Here is a 17,335-nt window from a genome sequence, read left to right as displayed (position 1 = left end):
GCAGATGAATCAGAGTTAGCGCAGTGGTTGATGGACAATGGCATGCAGCTATAGTTGTCTAACATTAGCAGCGTGTATGGAAAGATGATGCAGAGACAGGGTGTTTTAGCAGTGCAACACTAGAACACCTTCCTCGCTAAGAGGGAGTGTCAGTTTTTGTAGCATATGATGGTGTTCTAGTCTCAAACATTATGGAGAGGCTAAAACACATGAGTTCTCCAGAACCCAGAAATAGTTTCTGGAAATTCCACCTAGAGCTGGCTCAATTAAATTAATTGATCGATAGTTAAAAAAAAATGCCTAACTTAGGCAAATTAATTAATTAATAGGAATTAATTGAGAAAGGCAAGAATTCTCTATATGGATTGACTTAGAGACAATCTCAACCATTGATTAGGATTTAATCGTGGCCATTGAGGTCTCAACTGGAGATTATAAGAGGAGGTCGACGGGGCAGACGGAGAATACACAAGTTGCAGATACTCATTGATCAAGGCAGTTCAATTTTCCAGTAGCTGGTGATTCAACAATGAGATCGAGCCAGTGATCTAGAAGCAGGTGGCAGAGTAGCAAATTTTCAAAGGAGTTTCATGTTCCGGAAAAGTCACGAGAGGAGGTCGTATTATTTCTCCAGGAGGTTGCACAAAGCGTCAAGAGCTCAAATCGATTCAGCTGAGGAAGAATTTGATTTAGTTGCTGGTGGCTAGGAAAATTCCCAATAGACCAAGTGAATCACTCCCAGGGGCACAGGCAGACAAGACTTCCAATTCAGAGGGAATACCAAGTAGTGCATACAAGAGACTGCGTAGGGCCCACGCACGAGTGGACGCATATCTTTTGAATCAGTTTTTGAGCTCAGTTTCTGGTTGGATTGCTTGTGGAGAAAGAAATTCATTCAGTTGATTTTGCCAGTATTTCTCTCAGACAGGATTGCCAGTTTGGCATCCATTTTATTGTACTCATAATTTATGTTGCTATAGAATAATAAAACACTCATTTGTTGCACTAGTTTTCCTGCATCAGATTTTTCCGCAGACAATTGTCCAAAAATAACGGTGTCAATGTGCGGGTGTGATTGCTCTATATTTTATCAATTTCGCATATTTTATTTCCGCAACGTAATTTTTATTTGAGAAGAATTGCAGTGTGAATTATTCGTTGCTTGTTGTAGAAAATAAAGTGCTTAATAATTAACCAATTAGAAGAATAATTTCGAGTTGCTGCATTTCAAAGAATTTTCACAAGGACTGGTTTATCATGATCTGACTCTCGTATAGAAGCGCTTTTATAACATGTTGGATTGCATTAATGGATTATTGTTACTAGATTTATGGATCTTTGTATGCACTCTGAGTTAGACAAAGTCTAGTGCTAGCTGGGACAAAGACATCTTCATGAATTATGATAATGATGCAGTATGAGACAAGCTTAGACTTGTGGTTACTACTATTGACCTAGGTTGTTATTGATGAATATATGGCAATATTCTAGATACTAGAGGATGACATGAAGCCAAAGGGAAGCCGAGCAGATCCATGAAGAGACAGGAGCAAGGCCATCAGGATAGCCAAGCCATGAGCAAGAGGAGCCACATCGAAGGAGCATTGCATGTAATACATGCCCAAGAAGAACCAAGAGGAGCTACAAGAGGAGCCATATATATATATAATATATATATGCCAAAACAGAGTTAGCGGAGCTACAGGAGCAAACAGAGCAAGCAAAATAGAGCATATATATGCCATATATATGCCAAAGAAGAACAGAGCAAACAGAGGACGCAAACAACCATCGAAGCAACAGAGGAACAAACAAAGCCAGCGGAGCAATATATACACAAAGCCATCGAAGGGAGCAAACAGAGCCATGGGAGGCAGCAAACAGAGCTATCGGAGGCGGAAGACTTAGACATATATGCAAACACACTATCGGAGCGGAAAAGGCAGATTTTACATATATATGCGCATAATACATTATCGAAGGAGAAAACCATATATATATGCATTTAACACAAACGGAGGCGGAAGACTTGGTTATCTATGCAAATACATTAGCAGAGGCGAAACTCACATATATATGCCACTTACACTATCGAAAGCGGAAATCACAGCTACATTGGAATACACTATCGGAGCGGGTCGATATATGTATAATGACAGACAATACAATATCGACGACAGCACTAATCAGCGGTTCGGCTATGCGCCATCACCCCAAACCCCCGATTGCGATGTATGCGGGCCTTAAGCAATTGCGTATGCGGGCATATTGCGATATATATATATGCGCATAATCGGGGGTTTGGGGTGATGGTGCATAGGATGGGGACCCATGGACCCGAACGGGTTATAGCAACAACCCTATATTATATCGCATCCGCAGGAGGATCAGCCCGTCGGCCATCGGAGATGTCATGGGGTCGATATATAAAAGACCCCCGAAAGCCTCATCTCGCCGATTGTGATTGCAAGACCGGACCCAATGCAACATTGAAATGTGGCTTAATGTCTTATCGCGTCCATCAGGCATCGGCCATCAGCCATTGGCGACTGTCGATTGCGATTACAAGGCGGACCCGATACGTTATAGACTCAGGTGAATTAAAATTGAAGTCCGCCCTTAGCGCTTCACTCGTGTTTTTCTCTGATTTCCTGTGTATTTGAATATTTGTCGTGCGCGGGGTTTTGAGGCAAAAATACATTAAGGAACGGTCTCGATAGTTCAAGAGGTTGAACTAATGTCGGTTGCAATTGCGATAGAACGTGGCATGTCCGTTACATTGTAAAGCCCTGTGTATGTCAAAGAATGATTGATAAAAGGAGCGTTGTTATAGATTTTAACTCGTAATAAGTATTCTCTGTATATTTGGCCCTCTCTCATGAATTAACGTGTCCTGTGAGCACGAATAGACAGACGAAACCGAAAGTCGGGAAGCCGAAGAAGCAAGCGAGCACACAGGAAATGACAACGACCGAGGAGGAAGTTGATAGGATAAGCGAGCATTGAGGAAGTAAAAGGGCTAGTGAAGAGAGGAAACCGGTAGACAGAGGCATGGGGAACGAATAAAACAGGAAAAACAGAGAACAGTTGTAGTTGAATGTTGTTGAAATAAGCTAGAGGAAACAGAGGCCGTGTGAGGGTCCAGCAGAACAGAAAGAGGGACGAAGGACCAACAGGACAGTAGACAGTCGAAGGGGAGAAGTAGCCAGCAGAGAAACAGTCATGCTGAAGCATTCACTATTTCAATGAGAACATATGCTTGAACAGAAAGTTGTTCTTTATACAGAGCTTAGTGCAGCTAACAGTAGACTGACTAAAGCTGTGTGAAGACATTATCAGAGAGCACAAAGGCTATTGGAGAATCTGTGTGGACAGTATGAAGAGTTGTAAAGACTCCTTCATAAGAGGATTAGTTGTCATTGATGCTGTAGCATGGAGACTACAGTGAAGCTATAAACAGACAAAACTCAGTAGAGAAGAGTTCTGAGAGCAGAACATTACTATCAAATGTGCCTTGACAAGATTGGGTTAGAATCCTTGGGGCTGGTGCCTCAGAAGTAAGAAGGATAGGAGTCCTTGGGGTTGATGCCTCAGAAGTAAGAGGGATTGGAGTCTTTGGGATTGGTGCCTCAGAAGTAAGAGGGATTGGAGTCTTTGGGATTGGTGCCTCAGAGATAGGAAGGATAGGAGTCCTTTGGACTGGTGTCTCAGGAACTGGAAGGATTGAAGTCCTTGGGAGTTGGTGCTCCTAAGTCCAAGATTGGTACCTTGGAGAAATAGAGTTGGAGCTCTGGAGGTTGGAGCCTCACCAAAGTCCAAGTTGGTGCTTGGCAACTGATTGCAACCATCTATATATTGTATCTATTTTACTGCAAAGATTATATTAATAAAATCATTTATTCTTGTTGTGCATCTTGTGTTATGAATATAAATGTTTTAACTGGAACAACACTAGTCGGAAAAAGAAATACTGATTCACCCCCCCCCATCTCAGTATTTCCAACAACTACCTCGCTGTGTGAGAGGGAGAAAAGATAAATATGGTATTCCTTTCTTTATGACATGTATTTGCTCTATTGTTTGATGTCCTAATAAACAGGAAAAATAGAGAACTGTTGCTCTTGGTCCTCTTCAGAGAACTGTTGAGCCAATACCGAATATGAGCACCTCATGTTTTTGATCTTCAGAGAGTAGCACTGATTGATGTATGTTACCCTCCTGGGTAAGGGTCTTGGTTGATCGAGGACACTAAGCTAGCTCTTCCCCCTTGTCTGAGCTCTTAGGGTGAGGAATTGAGCCTTAGAGCTCCTGGGGTTGAGAGACCTTTGGATTTGATAAAGTATACACCAATTGGCATTTGTCTTTCCCACCCATCTGGCCAATGGGTGATGGTTGCTTGAGTTATGCGTTATACTTATCATTTATGGTAAGTGGCATTCCGCTCAAGCTAGAGATGCAGGTGTTCTACCACTGACTCTTGAGTGTCAAGTTGGGAAGATCAGCAATTAATAGGATAGACACAATCCTTACCATTTATGGTAAATGGTATCCCTCCTATTATCGCGAGGCAGTGGGATAAGCGTTATCCTTACCTCATAAGGTAAATGGCATTCCTCCTATTGTTTGTGGTTTCCTGGGTTGTAGCATTGGGCTCCCCGCTGGCAGAGTTTCCCGGGTTGTAGCATTGGGATCCTCGTTGGCAAAGTTTCCTGGGTTGTAGCTTTGGGCTCCCCGCTAGAAGATGTTCCTAGTTGAACTGGGCTCCCTGATGTGTTTCCACATTGAGCAAGGTTCCCTGACGTTGTTCTGGATTGAGCTTAGCTCTCCTATGTTGTTGTGGGTTGAGTTGGGGTCCCCTATGATGTCAAATCATTCTTCTTCAGATTTGAGATTGTTCATCAGCTGGAGATGGACAAATATGAGTTGAGACAAGATATGACTTGATGACGATGATGATTCTACTTCAGAGGGTTGTATTAGTTAGTGGATAGAGTGTGGAAGTCAAATGCTCCCCTATGATTATAATGTGAGTTGAGATGGACTCTCCTACGATAATTCTTCTTCTTCTTCTATTGGATTAAGATTGTTTAGTTGATGATCAAAGGACGAGATGTCATGTGATGGATATTTTTTGATATAGTAGAGATGAAGGTCATATGATTTGACTTGGGGATTAGTAGGATTTGAGGATTGATCTCCCCTACCATTGATTGTGCATTATTCTTCTATGACATGAGATGTAGTGATGTTGTTGCTTGCCTCTCTATACTGAATCATGTCATGGAAATTCCTCCCTAATTGAGAGGGAGTGTTGAAAATTGGGCAGCGTCAGGACGAACTTCCCCTTAGGGAAACCCTTAACCCCAAATTGCAAGCCCTATGGTCAATAAAGAATATTATTTTGAAGCAAATATTAAAAGAAAATTTATATATTCAAATTTGAATTCAAACTTAAAATTATTTCCCGCCATGAGAATTCAAAGTCGGTTTGACACTTTTTGGCTCCTCATTCAATCTTGTGGAAGGTTATAAGAAGGAAGATCGTTTCATCCCAAGGGGCAGAATTCGTCTCATGTCTAAAGTTCGTAATCTTCCTTGTGATATGAGGTTCGCATTTTCTCTCATGGTTTGAACTCGCTCTCTGTAGTAGTCATGCCCTATTCTCCTTATGTCTAGCTTGTGGAGCTCACTCGTACTCTGGCTCGATCACATTGCATCTCACTAACACCTTGCAATATCTTATGATAATTCTATTTCACTATCCTCTGACTCGTTTCCTAAACTCCCCAATGGCATCGCTTTCTTGAGGACACATTATTTTAATTGTCATGATTAACAATATTGGTTTGTGGTTGTACTTCATATGACAGTGGCATGCAACAGTGGCTTGTATCACCTCTAGTGGCATGCATTAGTGACAGTGGGTCGTATCTCGTGCTTGGTGGCACACCATATCATCCTTGAGCCACAACTTGGAGCATCTTTGAACGACAGTAATAACGCAATATGACATTGTTGTATGAACCTTTAATGATACTGGAAATGGATTTTGACAATGATTTTATACAATACACGGTTGGCATCGACAAACGTTGTTTCTCTATGATCTGGTTCGCATCAACACATATTGTTCCTCTGTATAATTGGCATCATAGTTCCTCTGCAGTATAAATGGCATCCCTGTATAATATGTATGGCATCATATTTTGGCATCGTGTATAGATACACACACACACACATATAGATGTGTGTGTGTGTGTGTGTGTGTGTGTGTGTGTGTGTCCAAGCCAGTATTAGTATGGCATCAAATAGTATTGTTATGGCATCAAATATGTAGTAGTATCTATATACGCCATTTAATATATTGCAACAGCAAGGTCATCTATATTAGTCTCTGCTAGTCTAGATAACACTATGAAGCCTAGTGTTGGTTGCTTAAGTTACCATGAAACAAAGAAACCCTAAAAGGATTATAATCAAATATTTATGCAAATGACATAATAATGATCTAGCACCATTAAGACAGTAATAACAAGGCAAGTTTATTGAAAAAACTTGAGGAAACATGGAGTAATATTACGGTGATTACTTTTTCTCTGTGGGGTGATGATAGGATGACAGTGTTGCTATGACAATAATTATACTGGCATGACAATGAAGACAATGTTGATAGTGTTGGTATGACAGTGATATAAAGATAGCAGCTCTCTTGTATTTGTTTTGTTAAGTTCACAAATGAAACTGTGAACTGACTTGTGGCTTGTTGATGTTTCTCATTGTACTTTGTATCTCAGATGAACAATTGATGAAATCTAATAGAAGAAGAAGAATTGATTGTGGGTTTTCTCCCTTGTGGGGTTTTGCCCTGGTCTTCGACCAAATCCTAGTGTCTCTTTTTGTGCATGTTTTTCTTTTGTTGTTCCTTTATGTTCCGCTGCATTTCGAATGATATTGTTCTTTCTACGTAATTGCTAATGGTGTTATAATATTATGGGGTGGATTCAATGTGTAGATTATGTAATGCAGTTATCTAAAGCAAAGAACAATATGGCCTTCAGAATCCTTACCACCCACAGTCAACTTGCCATTAAACAAAAGATCCTTGTATTGCCAAAAAAAAAATTATTACAGCTACTCCATGCACCAATCCAAAATGGCAAAAGAGGAAAGACCCAAACCAAAGAGGATGCCAAGATACATAGCAATAACATCAGGCCAATCAAAATTTCATGCTACTAGAATCTATGGATGGGGCTCATCAAGACCAACCAGCTATTAATCTAAGGAGGCTCATCAAGATCAACCCATCAATTTATAATCATTAACAATCACACTAAAGGCCTTTCAACACACAAAAAACAACCTCTAACACCAACCACAAAATTCTAATTAGCTCGCATATACAGTAGTCAATCATCTACAAAAATATTGTTCATCATGTCTAAATTATTTTAGCAGAGACACCCCTCAAAAGACCATGTAATGGATAGACTCCAACAAATAATCAAGGGCATCTATTGTCAACACATAAAGATAGGGTACCATGGAGCACACTTGTCTGATTGATCTAAAGAGGTAAATAAGAGAAGACAATGTATTATTCACCAAACAAATGCAGAGGCACAAGAAGGGCACTAACCATACCCACACATCATTATCAAAGCCCAAACAATATAGCATATTAGTGATAGATGTCCAATCAATTGATCATTAGCTTTGTCAAAGTCAATCTTCAAAAAGACAACCTATTGGCCAATATACCTAGCCCACTCCATAGACTCCCAAGCAAAAATCACGATATCTAGAAAAGAGCACCCTTATACAAAGCATGTCTACTCCTTGCACACAATCTCCCTTGCTTCATCTCTCACCCATAATGCTACAACCTTGGTCATAATATTATAGGTGACACTCAACAAGGTTATAAAATACCACATGCTTATAGAATCTTTGGCAGCATTCTTCAAAATAAGCTTAATAAATCCCCAACTAAGAACCTTCATCAAACACTCCATGGAAAAGGCATCAAAAAATAGAAAACAAAAACCATACCCTATAGAATCCTACATGGGCTTGTATAAATCACAAGGAAAACCATTAATGCCTAGTGATTTCCCACTCTTCATGAAGCATAGAGTTGTACAAGGCTTACCCTTTGTAAATTCCCTATCTAATCGATCATTATTTACAATACATACTTTGTGGGTGTCACCCTATAGCAAGAATTATTGGCAGCCACAGCCGTAATCAACGAAGGGTGACAAGAGAAAAAAAAAATGAACATGTTCACCAAACATGCCTCAAATCTTGGTCAAATACTCCTCAAGTGAACCATCAGCTCTACAAACACCAAGCACCTTGTCATTCACCACTTTCTTCTTCAAAAAGTCAAAGAAAACTTGTATTCCTCATCCTCCTAAATCCAAACAAGAGTGCACCCATGCTCCTCTAGACACGTATTCCTCCTCTCTATGCATTACCAACTCAACCCAAATTGGATCCTATTGATGAACAATGTCATATAAATCCTCCTCCAACCAGATACAAACCTCCACCAACTTCTACATAGGCTCCCAAAGCTCCCATCTATACTTGCATGCAATCATGAGCCCTAAACCTCTCATGAACTTGAAATTTCTTTGAATAGAATCATCCCACTACAGCAACCAACCTGTGTCCCCAATGGGCCAAGGGATAAGGTTCCAAATCCTATGAACAAGGCCATAGAACTCGAGGAACTACAAGCGCGCAACATTTCACTGTTACAAAGATGAGGATTTTGAGTCCACCACATTCCCCACTAAAACACAAGTCTAGATGGGAAAATGATATCACCCAATGCCTCAATTAACATATTAATTGGCCTGTAATACCATGAAAAGAGATGTCATCATGAGATCCATACACCATGTCCAAGCACAAATGCACCCTATCATTCTCCTACCTAAAGTTGGACCAAGTAAATCAGCCCACATATTCAAGCCTTTTTCCCAAGTTAGGATCAAAGAGCTAAAGAGTAACATTACATCTCACCCAAGCATGTTTTTTAGGTCCACTAACATAGTAACAATTGCTCCCACACCACCACCTTGACACCTTCCCATTCTACCATATTGAAATCACTACTAGCAATCCACTATGCATCTGATAGGGAAGACGCCATCCACTACCAACAACTCAACCTAGTGGTATGATATTAGTAGTGCACACTAAACAAAATACCACAATCTATCCTAAATCAACATAATGATACACACACAACTATTAACGATGTCACAACCATAAGCTATAACAAAACACTACAAATATGAGGAAATATCCAACATTACATCTCACCCAAGCATGTTTTTTAGGTCCACTAACAATTGCTCCCACACCAACACCTTGACCACCTTCCTATTCTACCATATTGAAATCACCACTAGCAATCCACTATGCATCCAACAGGGAAGACGCCATCCATTACCAAAAACTCAACCTAGTGGTATGATATTAGTAGCGTACACTAAACAAAATACCATAATCTATCCTAAATCAACATAATGATACACACACACCTACTATCAATGTCACAACCATATGGCATAAGCTATAACAAAACACTACAAATATGTGGAAATAGCCAAGATCACCCCTCCCCACCCCCCAAAAAAAAATGATCTATAGTCTAGAAGAAACCATTCCAAGCATAACATATGTCGTTTCAAAACACAAACCTCCTACAAAATGATTATATCCAATGACACATTTGGAAGCATTCCATGAACAATCTACTTACAACCTAGGATCATCATCCTTCTTGCATCCAAAGAAAGAAAGACAAGCTTCATTCTAAGAACAAAAGGGTTTCCTAGAGTGTTAAATATTTTTCTCAATGTTATATTCCTTATAGAAGAACCCTTGTTTATAGAAAAGGCAACAACATCCTTGAAGGAATTTCCATGTAGAGTGGAACTCGCTACTCTACCAAACTTGTCCAAACAAATCGGAGATAAAGCTCCCCGCTTGTTAGACTTTACTTGCCAATTATCATCAACATCCATACCCTACGACAAATCACTATTTCTTGCAAAAGAAGCCACATAATGCTTTAATTTAGGGAATTATCAATAGACCCTCACGAAATTCAATTTGAAGATGGCTATGACACGAGGCCTCATGCACTCCTAGCAAACTCCACAAGCACGCCCATACTCGACTCACCAACAAAGCCTTAAAACTGGGGAATCAAATGCCCACCATCCTTGGCCCGCAAATCATCCTTCGTGCCCACTTGAGGAAAACCAAACTTATCAACAAAAACATTCGAAGTTGCAGCACCTACACTCCGGGAAGAACTTTGATGAGTTTTTCATGAGGGACAAATATAACAAGGTGGTCTTACACTTGACATACAAAGCAAGCGTTGGGAAAATTTAGATAGCGAACCTTATGTTGTTGGACCCCATCTACCATTATGATAGAAATAAATAGAGGTAGTTTCTTTTAGATCAACTTCTACACAAACCCTTGAGTTGGCTCGAAACAATAGCATTTTCCGTATAAAATCAACACCTTCCCGAACTAAATGGCAAACAAATCCACAAAACGTTGCAAATTATCTAAAAGAGGGCAGAATTACAACCATAAAGGATAGTGCCTCTACCATCAACCCTTTCGGTTAAAATTTTCCCTCCATGACTGTCAGAGAATATCCAAAAAAATGGATACCTTTCATTATGCCTTGAACCATATCTAATACAATAGATAAGGAGCTCTTGGCATCACCTTCCAAGAGGTTCTCCTACCTCAACTTAATACTATTGATTCATATCCTTAATATTTACCATTATTTACAATGATACAAAAATCTTGTAGGATTATGTGTCCAACATTCCCCCCACTTTAAGCCAAATGGGTGTTTCTGAGCACCAAAATCATTCTAAAGTTTTCAACCTTCTCTACTCTAAGCATTGCAAAGAATCATGGAGTTAATTTGATATGATACCGCTGCCTGATATAAGTCCATAAAAATGGATACCTTTCATTAAGCCTTGAACCATATTCAATACAACAAATGAGTGACTCTTGGTTTCACCTTCCAAGAGGTTTGTCTACCTTCTCACAGTCCTATCTATTCATATTACTAATATTTACAATTATCTACAATGACAAAAAAAATCCACATAAGATAGTGTCCAACAACGACTAAATATAAGCAAAAGATCGTGCAATATTCCAAGTCCCATATTGCAAAACTTGTCTCATTGTAGCTCCGGCAATCAAAAGGCAAACATGTTTGACTCCCAACCCCCAATAAGAGTTAAACAACACCCATTTTACTTACTAATCCAATAAGCACCATTTATTAAATGTTGCTTCATCAAACATATAGTGCATCATCAGCACCCCACAAGGAGCTCACTTGGCAAGCCCATGAAAATGTGAAGTAAATGTGAGTACAAGGTCCCACATTCAAATCCCCAATTGCTTACATGGGGTTGTGTGTTAGTGTGCGGTGCAGTTCACCTAGGGATTATAATCGTAATGGTTGGAATTGACCCCATGACATGCGAGTATGAGACTGGCCCAGTTGCGCATTACTCTAGAAATTAAAAGAAAACATATAGTGCATCATCTAACATATAGTGCAAGAAGTAATGAATCACCACATAATGTTCAGGTTTTGTCCCCTTTCTAAATACTCCTTGTTACTAGTCAAAAAAAGTAAAATGCCTTTCACCCACAAAGTCTAGGCTAGCCTAGGGCTACCTTTTGTTGATTTTTCAAGTGCAATAGATACAAGCACAAATTTCTGAAATATTGATAATTACTTCGAATGATATAGATATTATTTTAACAATTCCAAATTATCAGTAAGCAATTACACTTCAAAAATTCAACCATAAAACCACAAGGACAATACAGATCACAATGCACAAAGAGAACACAAGATTTACCCTAGGAAACCCCACTTGGGGGAATACCCAACAACCTTTTTCTTAGAGAAATTCTTCAATTCAACAAGAGATACATCTAATGCAACTAGTCAACTATGACATCAAACATGCCAACAATGCTTATGGTCAAACCTGGTCAAAAACCCTCAAGTCAAGCCTCCCAATCTACTCTGCAATTTGGCCTAATTTGATCTACCCTAGGCCGAAATTCAACCTCCCAGTCTGCCCAAAAATTCAACTTGCCCAGAAAATTGCCTAGAAACACACGTGCAAACTAGGAGAGAAAGGTGTGAGCTAGAGAGATGAACTTTTTCCTTCTTTTCGTCCTCTGTGTCCTTATCCTTCGCTTGGATGCCCAAAAGATGTATTTCTTGTGTTTGATTGAATGGTGCCTTTGTGGAGGAGGTCAAATGCCTTTATATAGTGTTCTGCCTTTGCAAATGGGTGTGCCTCTTCAATGGGGCCGACTTGACCATCTTGGAGACAAATTCAAATATCAAATTTCAAAATTCTCTTTTAAATCTGACATGAAGAACATGTCTTATATAAATGCTTTCAATGGCTAAATAATCAAAATGACATGAAGAACATGTCCTACAAAATATTTATTCATTACAAGGGATAAAATATAAATTATGAAGACTGACCATAGCTACAAAAATTCAACACCTTTTTCATTGGTTGTAATTCACTTTTCTTGAAAGTGCAACTTTCGACCCCATATTGTTTTTAATGATGTCCTCACCAATTAAATTCCATCAATTGTTCTTCAAAATTGGTGGTATAAGTGGTCTAACACCAAATGTAATAAATGAAAACAAATCCTATTTAATCTTGAATTGACAAAATATATTTTCCAATCTGTAATATACGATTGAATAATGATACGTTGATATGCCTCATGGTTACAAAGAGCCTTGTGACAATGTATATTTACACTGACTAGTGATGAGGGGAATGGGTGTGTAGCCATTGATGCATCATTAACTTAAATAATAATAATAATAATAATATTTTTACCAGCTACACCATTATCATTATAGTGGAGATCCAACAAAGACCCAAACACAGTTTTACTTTGACCAAATTCCTTCGAGCTTCAAAAATTTCTTTTCAAGATATCTATTTCGAAAATATCAACAAACTACAAACCAAACTAATCTTTAAATATCCGTGTTAATCTAGTATAAGTGCTAAAAGTGCACATAAGTATGCCCAATAATATTCAGATTATTTCAAATAACATGCACAAAAACCAAAGACATGCTAGCACAAAGCAAAACAAACATAACAAATGATACACGAGATCACAATAATGCCATGATATGTTCAAACTTCAAACTATACAATCTATTTGGTCTTTTATACTGTGGATAAAACATTAAGAAACAATGCATAGTAGGAAATAACGAATTGATATATAAGAGGTTTGTGTTATAACTTATATACCTTTATTTCAATATAGCATACTTTTTCTTCCAAGATAGTGTAAAAATCCAGAACTTCACTTAAACACATTGATTTGTAAGAGAAATAGGTTCTTTAAAGAATGTGCCATTATAGCTTTCAAATTAGACAAGAATTATATTTATCCGACCTAATATTCCATCAGACTACCCTTACAAACTAAAGAGCTCCATCTTTCACGTTTAAAGTTTAAAACAATGCCAAATAAGATGCATGTGACAAGAAGCACTCCTAACTTTAATGCAGCTTCATTCCTAACTAAAGTCTAAGGATTTATTCAGCCAAGTCCATTTCATTATATGCTTTGTCAAAGTCGCTCTCAAATGTTTATCAATAATTACAAGATGTTTTCTCTCCAAAGGTTGCAAAACTTATCGTAACTCAGTTGTCTACCAGCAGTGAGGAGAGTCATCACTAGCTGCTATCCATGAATGCAGGCAGGCTCATCATTCAAGGAAAACCACAGCACCTGAAATGACCCACTGGTGGGTCATAAGGGGTCAGCAGACTTCCACTCCTGCCAGATCCCTCTAGCTCTTAAGCCATTAACCTGTTCCGTTACTTATGGAGAAGAGCTCTTAGCCAACCAGAAGTAGTTTTAGGTCTCACTCCAGGACCACTAATTATAAAATGTTTAACCATTAATATCTATTGCAAGGAATTAAACATGATAATGAAGATATCTTACTTAAGTGGGTTTGCTAGCAGCCGCTGTCCAATGGTAACAAAACTAGTCTCTTGATTTGACATAAACCAAGCCAGTGATGATACACTGCACCAACCACAAACAACACAGCACAATCCTTTATTCAAAATGAAAGAACTTTATCGAACAACATATATAGGAATTCCTACTCATGCCATGAATCCAAATTAAATTAGAATGTCTGAAGACCTAAAACACATTTGTTTCCCAATAATTTACATACAATACTACCAACCCTCATTGTCAACCATAAAATGATTATAACACACCTGCCCGTAAAGATGTGCTCTCTCAGACCAAGAATTGTTGGGGGGCGCACCCCATGGTCTTCAAAAAATTCCTGCAACAGATTTCTCATTTTAAACGCTTCTTCAAGATAGTTGTCCTGCAGTAGCACAAAGTTATTTGTATACATCAGATATAACTATTAACAAAAAAAAATAGATAAATAAAGCTATACAATTCGGAGAAGCTAAGCACACCTGATTCATATCAATTGTTTGCAGACCTTCACCGCGAGTGAAAATAATAGCATGGTTTTGATTTTCGGGTTTGCCTTCACCAAGGATAGCACTTCCAGGAAGTTTGATGCGATATATTTCCTATAAATTATGCAATCTCAGTTACAATAATCACAACAAAATGTTTAGCCAAAAACTCTGACAATCAGCCATTCAATCTAATCCATCAACATGTTTATTCCATACACCTCAGCAATATATTGTTAATTCAATATAGATATTAAAAGACAACCACTTAATGGAAGCCATATGTTCTTTCATTAACAAGGAAAAGAAATTCAAGGCCATTGTAGAGCATCAGACATGAAATTTTCAAGGAATACACGTTGAAAAAAGTGCTGGCAAAGGTATTTGCAATATGAAAAATCATAACACCAAACCAAACCAAACTCTAATTGTATAATAAGGACTTCGTGGACCAGAGACTCTAGTAGGCACTATGTGTGCATGCAGATTAATAGAGAGCTTCAGTAATAAGCCTCAAAGCATCTTTCTCCATTTTTTAACAGCACAAAAATATGAAACTCATAGAATAATAAATAACAATAATGGCGTCTTTTCCATGTTGAACTAATTGACCTCTACAGTTTACAGGTTACCACACACTCCCCTTGACATTATTTAAGCATTAACATTTTAGTGCAATATTCTAGACAACAAAATTGATAAGATGCAAATTGCAGCTGAAAGCCAAAGCATATTAAGGATTGGAAAGGCATCTAAGGGAGGAAAGAAAAAGCAATACCTGATCCAGCTGATCCACACCCTTCACAAGGACTGAATAATAAACCTTTTGGGACTTATCTTTCTCTCTCTCTTCTACTTCATCAATGTAAGCAACCCGTAGAGATGGGTATCTGTACAGCATGAGACTTTGATTAAATAAAATGAACTCAAAATAAAGTCACAATTTCAAAACTTTTATAGCCTCCAATATAGTCGTCATGGCAATCTTTAACTTACGATAACATAAGATCCAAAATGTTCTTTGCACGATCATCACCAGATCTCTTATGTATACCGTACATTTGGCATGATACAACATATGTGAATTTAAGGTCTGCCACTGCCTGCAATTGTGCCCATAATGACCTCTGGCTATTTTTATGCTCATCCTGAATATTCTCTTGTACCTTGTAGCCTTCAAAAATCTCTGTATAAGAAATAGCAAAATGTGTTACTCAGTTACTGTGCCTCCCAAGTAATTGTTTCTTGGCACAAGAGAAGTAATCCCAAAGAAATAAAACGTAGTAAGAAAGCATTCAACCATGTTTAGTTTCAACCATGGTTCCTCCAAACATTACAACATTAAGGGAACCATGACTATGTTATTCATAGTTTCTCCAAACTTTATGACATTAAGGGATCTCTGTAATAGTCTCAAACCTTCATCTTTTGCCATATCCAAAAACGATTGGAGTTCTAAGGCTTTCCGGTAGTACATCATGCCTCTGACTGCAAATATAACAGTGTAGACAAACAATTGACATGTGATGGAAGAATTGCAGGATTACATTTTATATACTTTAAGCAAATATTGTATATGGCACTCAAAAGTCAATGAATCAGTAATCACATTCCTCTCATACCTGTCCTACTCAGAGTCTGCCCTCTATAAGATGCCCAAAGCCGAAGCTCTTCCACTTTTTCTTTTAGTTCTAAGACGTCACCCTCTGTATCACAACTCACTCGTTGTAGGAAATTCTTCCATTCATCTATAAATAATGCAGAAGCCATCAACATCATATACAGTTAAACATAAAAAGAATATTTATCACAAAGTTGAAATTTTCAACCTCCACTGTTTGTTCGCAGATTTTCACCTGGGTAAATCTTTTGCAAATAGAAAAGAATGGAGACACCATCTTCATTTTCCAGCTGAAGTTCTTTCAATGAAAAAAGAACATCCTCCTTGTAGTATGGCGTCAGAACACTGTCATAAGAACTCAATTTATATTATTTTGCTGAAACAAAAATGACAGTATGTATTACAAACAAAATTCTATTTCTCAATTGTATGTATTAATGTAAGGTGAAAAAAAGGTGCCAAATGGAAATCTTGTTAACTTGATTTTCAAATGAAAAATGCAGGAATATATGCTTTTCAATAACAGGAAAAAGGGGCAATCCATAGGCACATCTATCAAGTACATATTTTCATTCATTCAGATTATAATGCGTTTCAAATCTTACTGGAACTCATGAAAAATAATACTGGACTTCATGAAATTTACAGTCAAGCGAAATATGTACTTTGGTTATCAGAAAAGCCTCTCAAATCCCTTAAAAAGCCATTCCCCATTCTATATACTGAAATACAGGGAAACACAACCAAAATGCCACTAAAACGTTTTAACCCTAACAGGAAACATTTCAGCCTTTCTGGCAAAGTTTGCACAACGACAGCAACATATCCCACTTAAGAAAAAATTAGAAACAAGAAAAAAGGTATAAAAAACAAAAAAAAAAAAACTGAAAGCACACTAAACCAAACCCAAAAAATGAACCTCAAAATTTATAAATAATGCCACTTCGATCTCCATTATGAATGCTAATACTCTAATTTTCCAAATGCTTTTATTGTTGGAAGCAGAAGTCTACATCAGATGGTTCTTTACTTGAGGATTTGAAGATGTCTTCTACCTCTAAGTGCAATTGACCCTCTTCTTGTTGTTTCACCAAGTACAAGTTATCCTTCAGAA

At 38.1% G+C, this 17,335-nt stretch overlaps 1 protein-coding gene across 1 annotated transcript in view; it reads right to left on the bottom strand.

Annotated features, from left to right (window-relative positions):
* Nucleotides 1-17,335, bottom strand: part of LOC149237038 (callose synthase 3-like) — a 305,860-nt gene that overhangs the window by 58,044 nt on the left and 230,481 nt on the right. Inside the window, exons 30-37 of the mRNA XM_089372560.1 lie at nt 16,457-16,566; nt 16,223-16,348; nt 16,020-16,088; nt 15,597-15,786; nt 15,379-15,490; nt 14,595-14,714; nt 14,382-14,497; nt 14,095-14,178 (exon numbers count right to left, since the gene is read on the bottom strand). Of these exons, the coding sequence (XP_089228686.1) occupies nt 14,095-14,178; nt 14,382-14,497; nt 14,595-14,714; nt 15,379-15,490; nt 15,597-15,786; nt 16,020-16,088; nt 16,223-16,348; nt 16,457-16,566 (927 nt within the window). The remainder of the gene's footprint in view (nt 1-14,094; nt 14,179-14,381; nt 14,498-14,594; nt 14,715-15,378; nt 15,491-15,596; nt 15,787-16,019; nt 16,089-16,222; nt 16,349-16,456; nt 16,567-17,335) is intronic.

This window comes from Pinus tabuliformis, chromosome 8 (assembly GCF_031772625.1).
Source record: "Pinus tabuliformis cultivar Carrire ecotype Pingquan chromosome 8, CPIR1, whole genome shotgun sequence".
Lineage (NCBI taxonomy): Eukaryota > Viridiplantae > Streptophyta > Pinopsida > Pinales > Pinaceae > Pinus > Pinus tabuliformis.
Note: the sequence above shows the minus strand (reverse complement) of the source record. Positions and strands in the feature narration are given on the sequence as shown.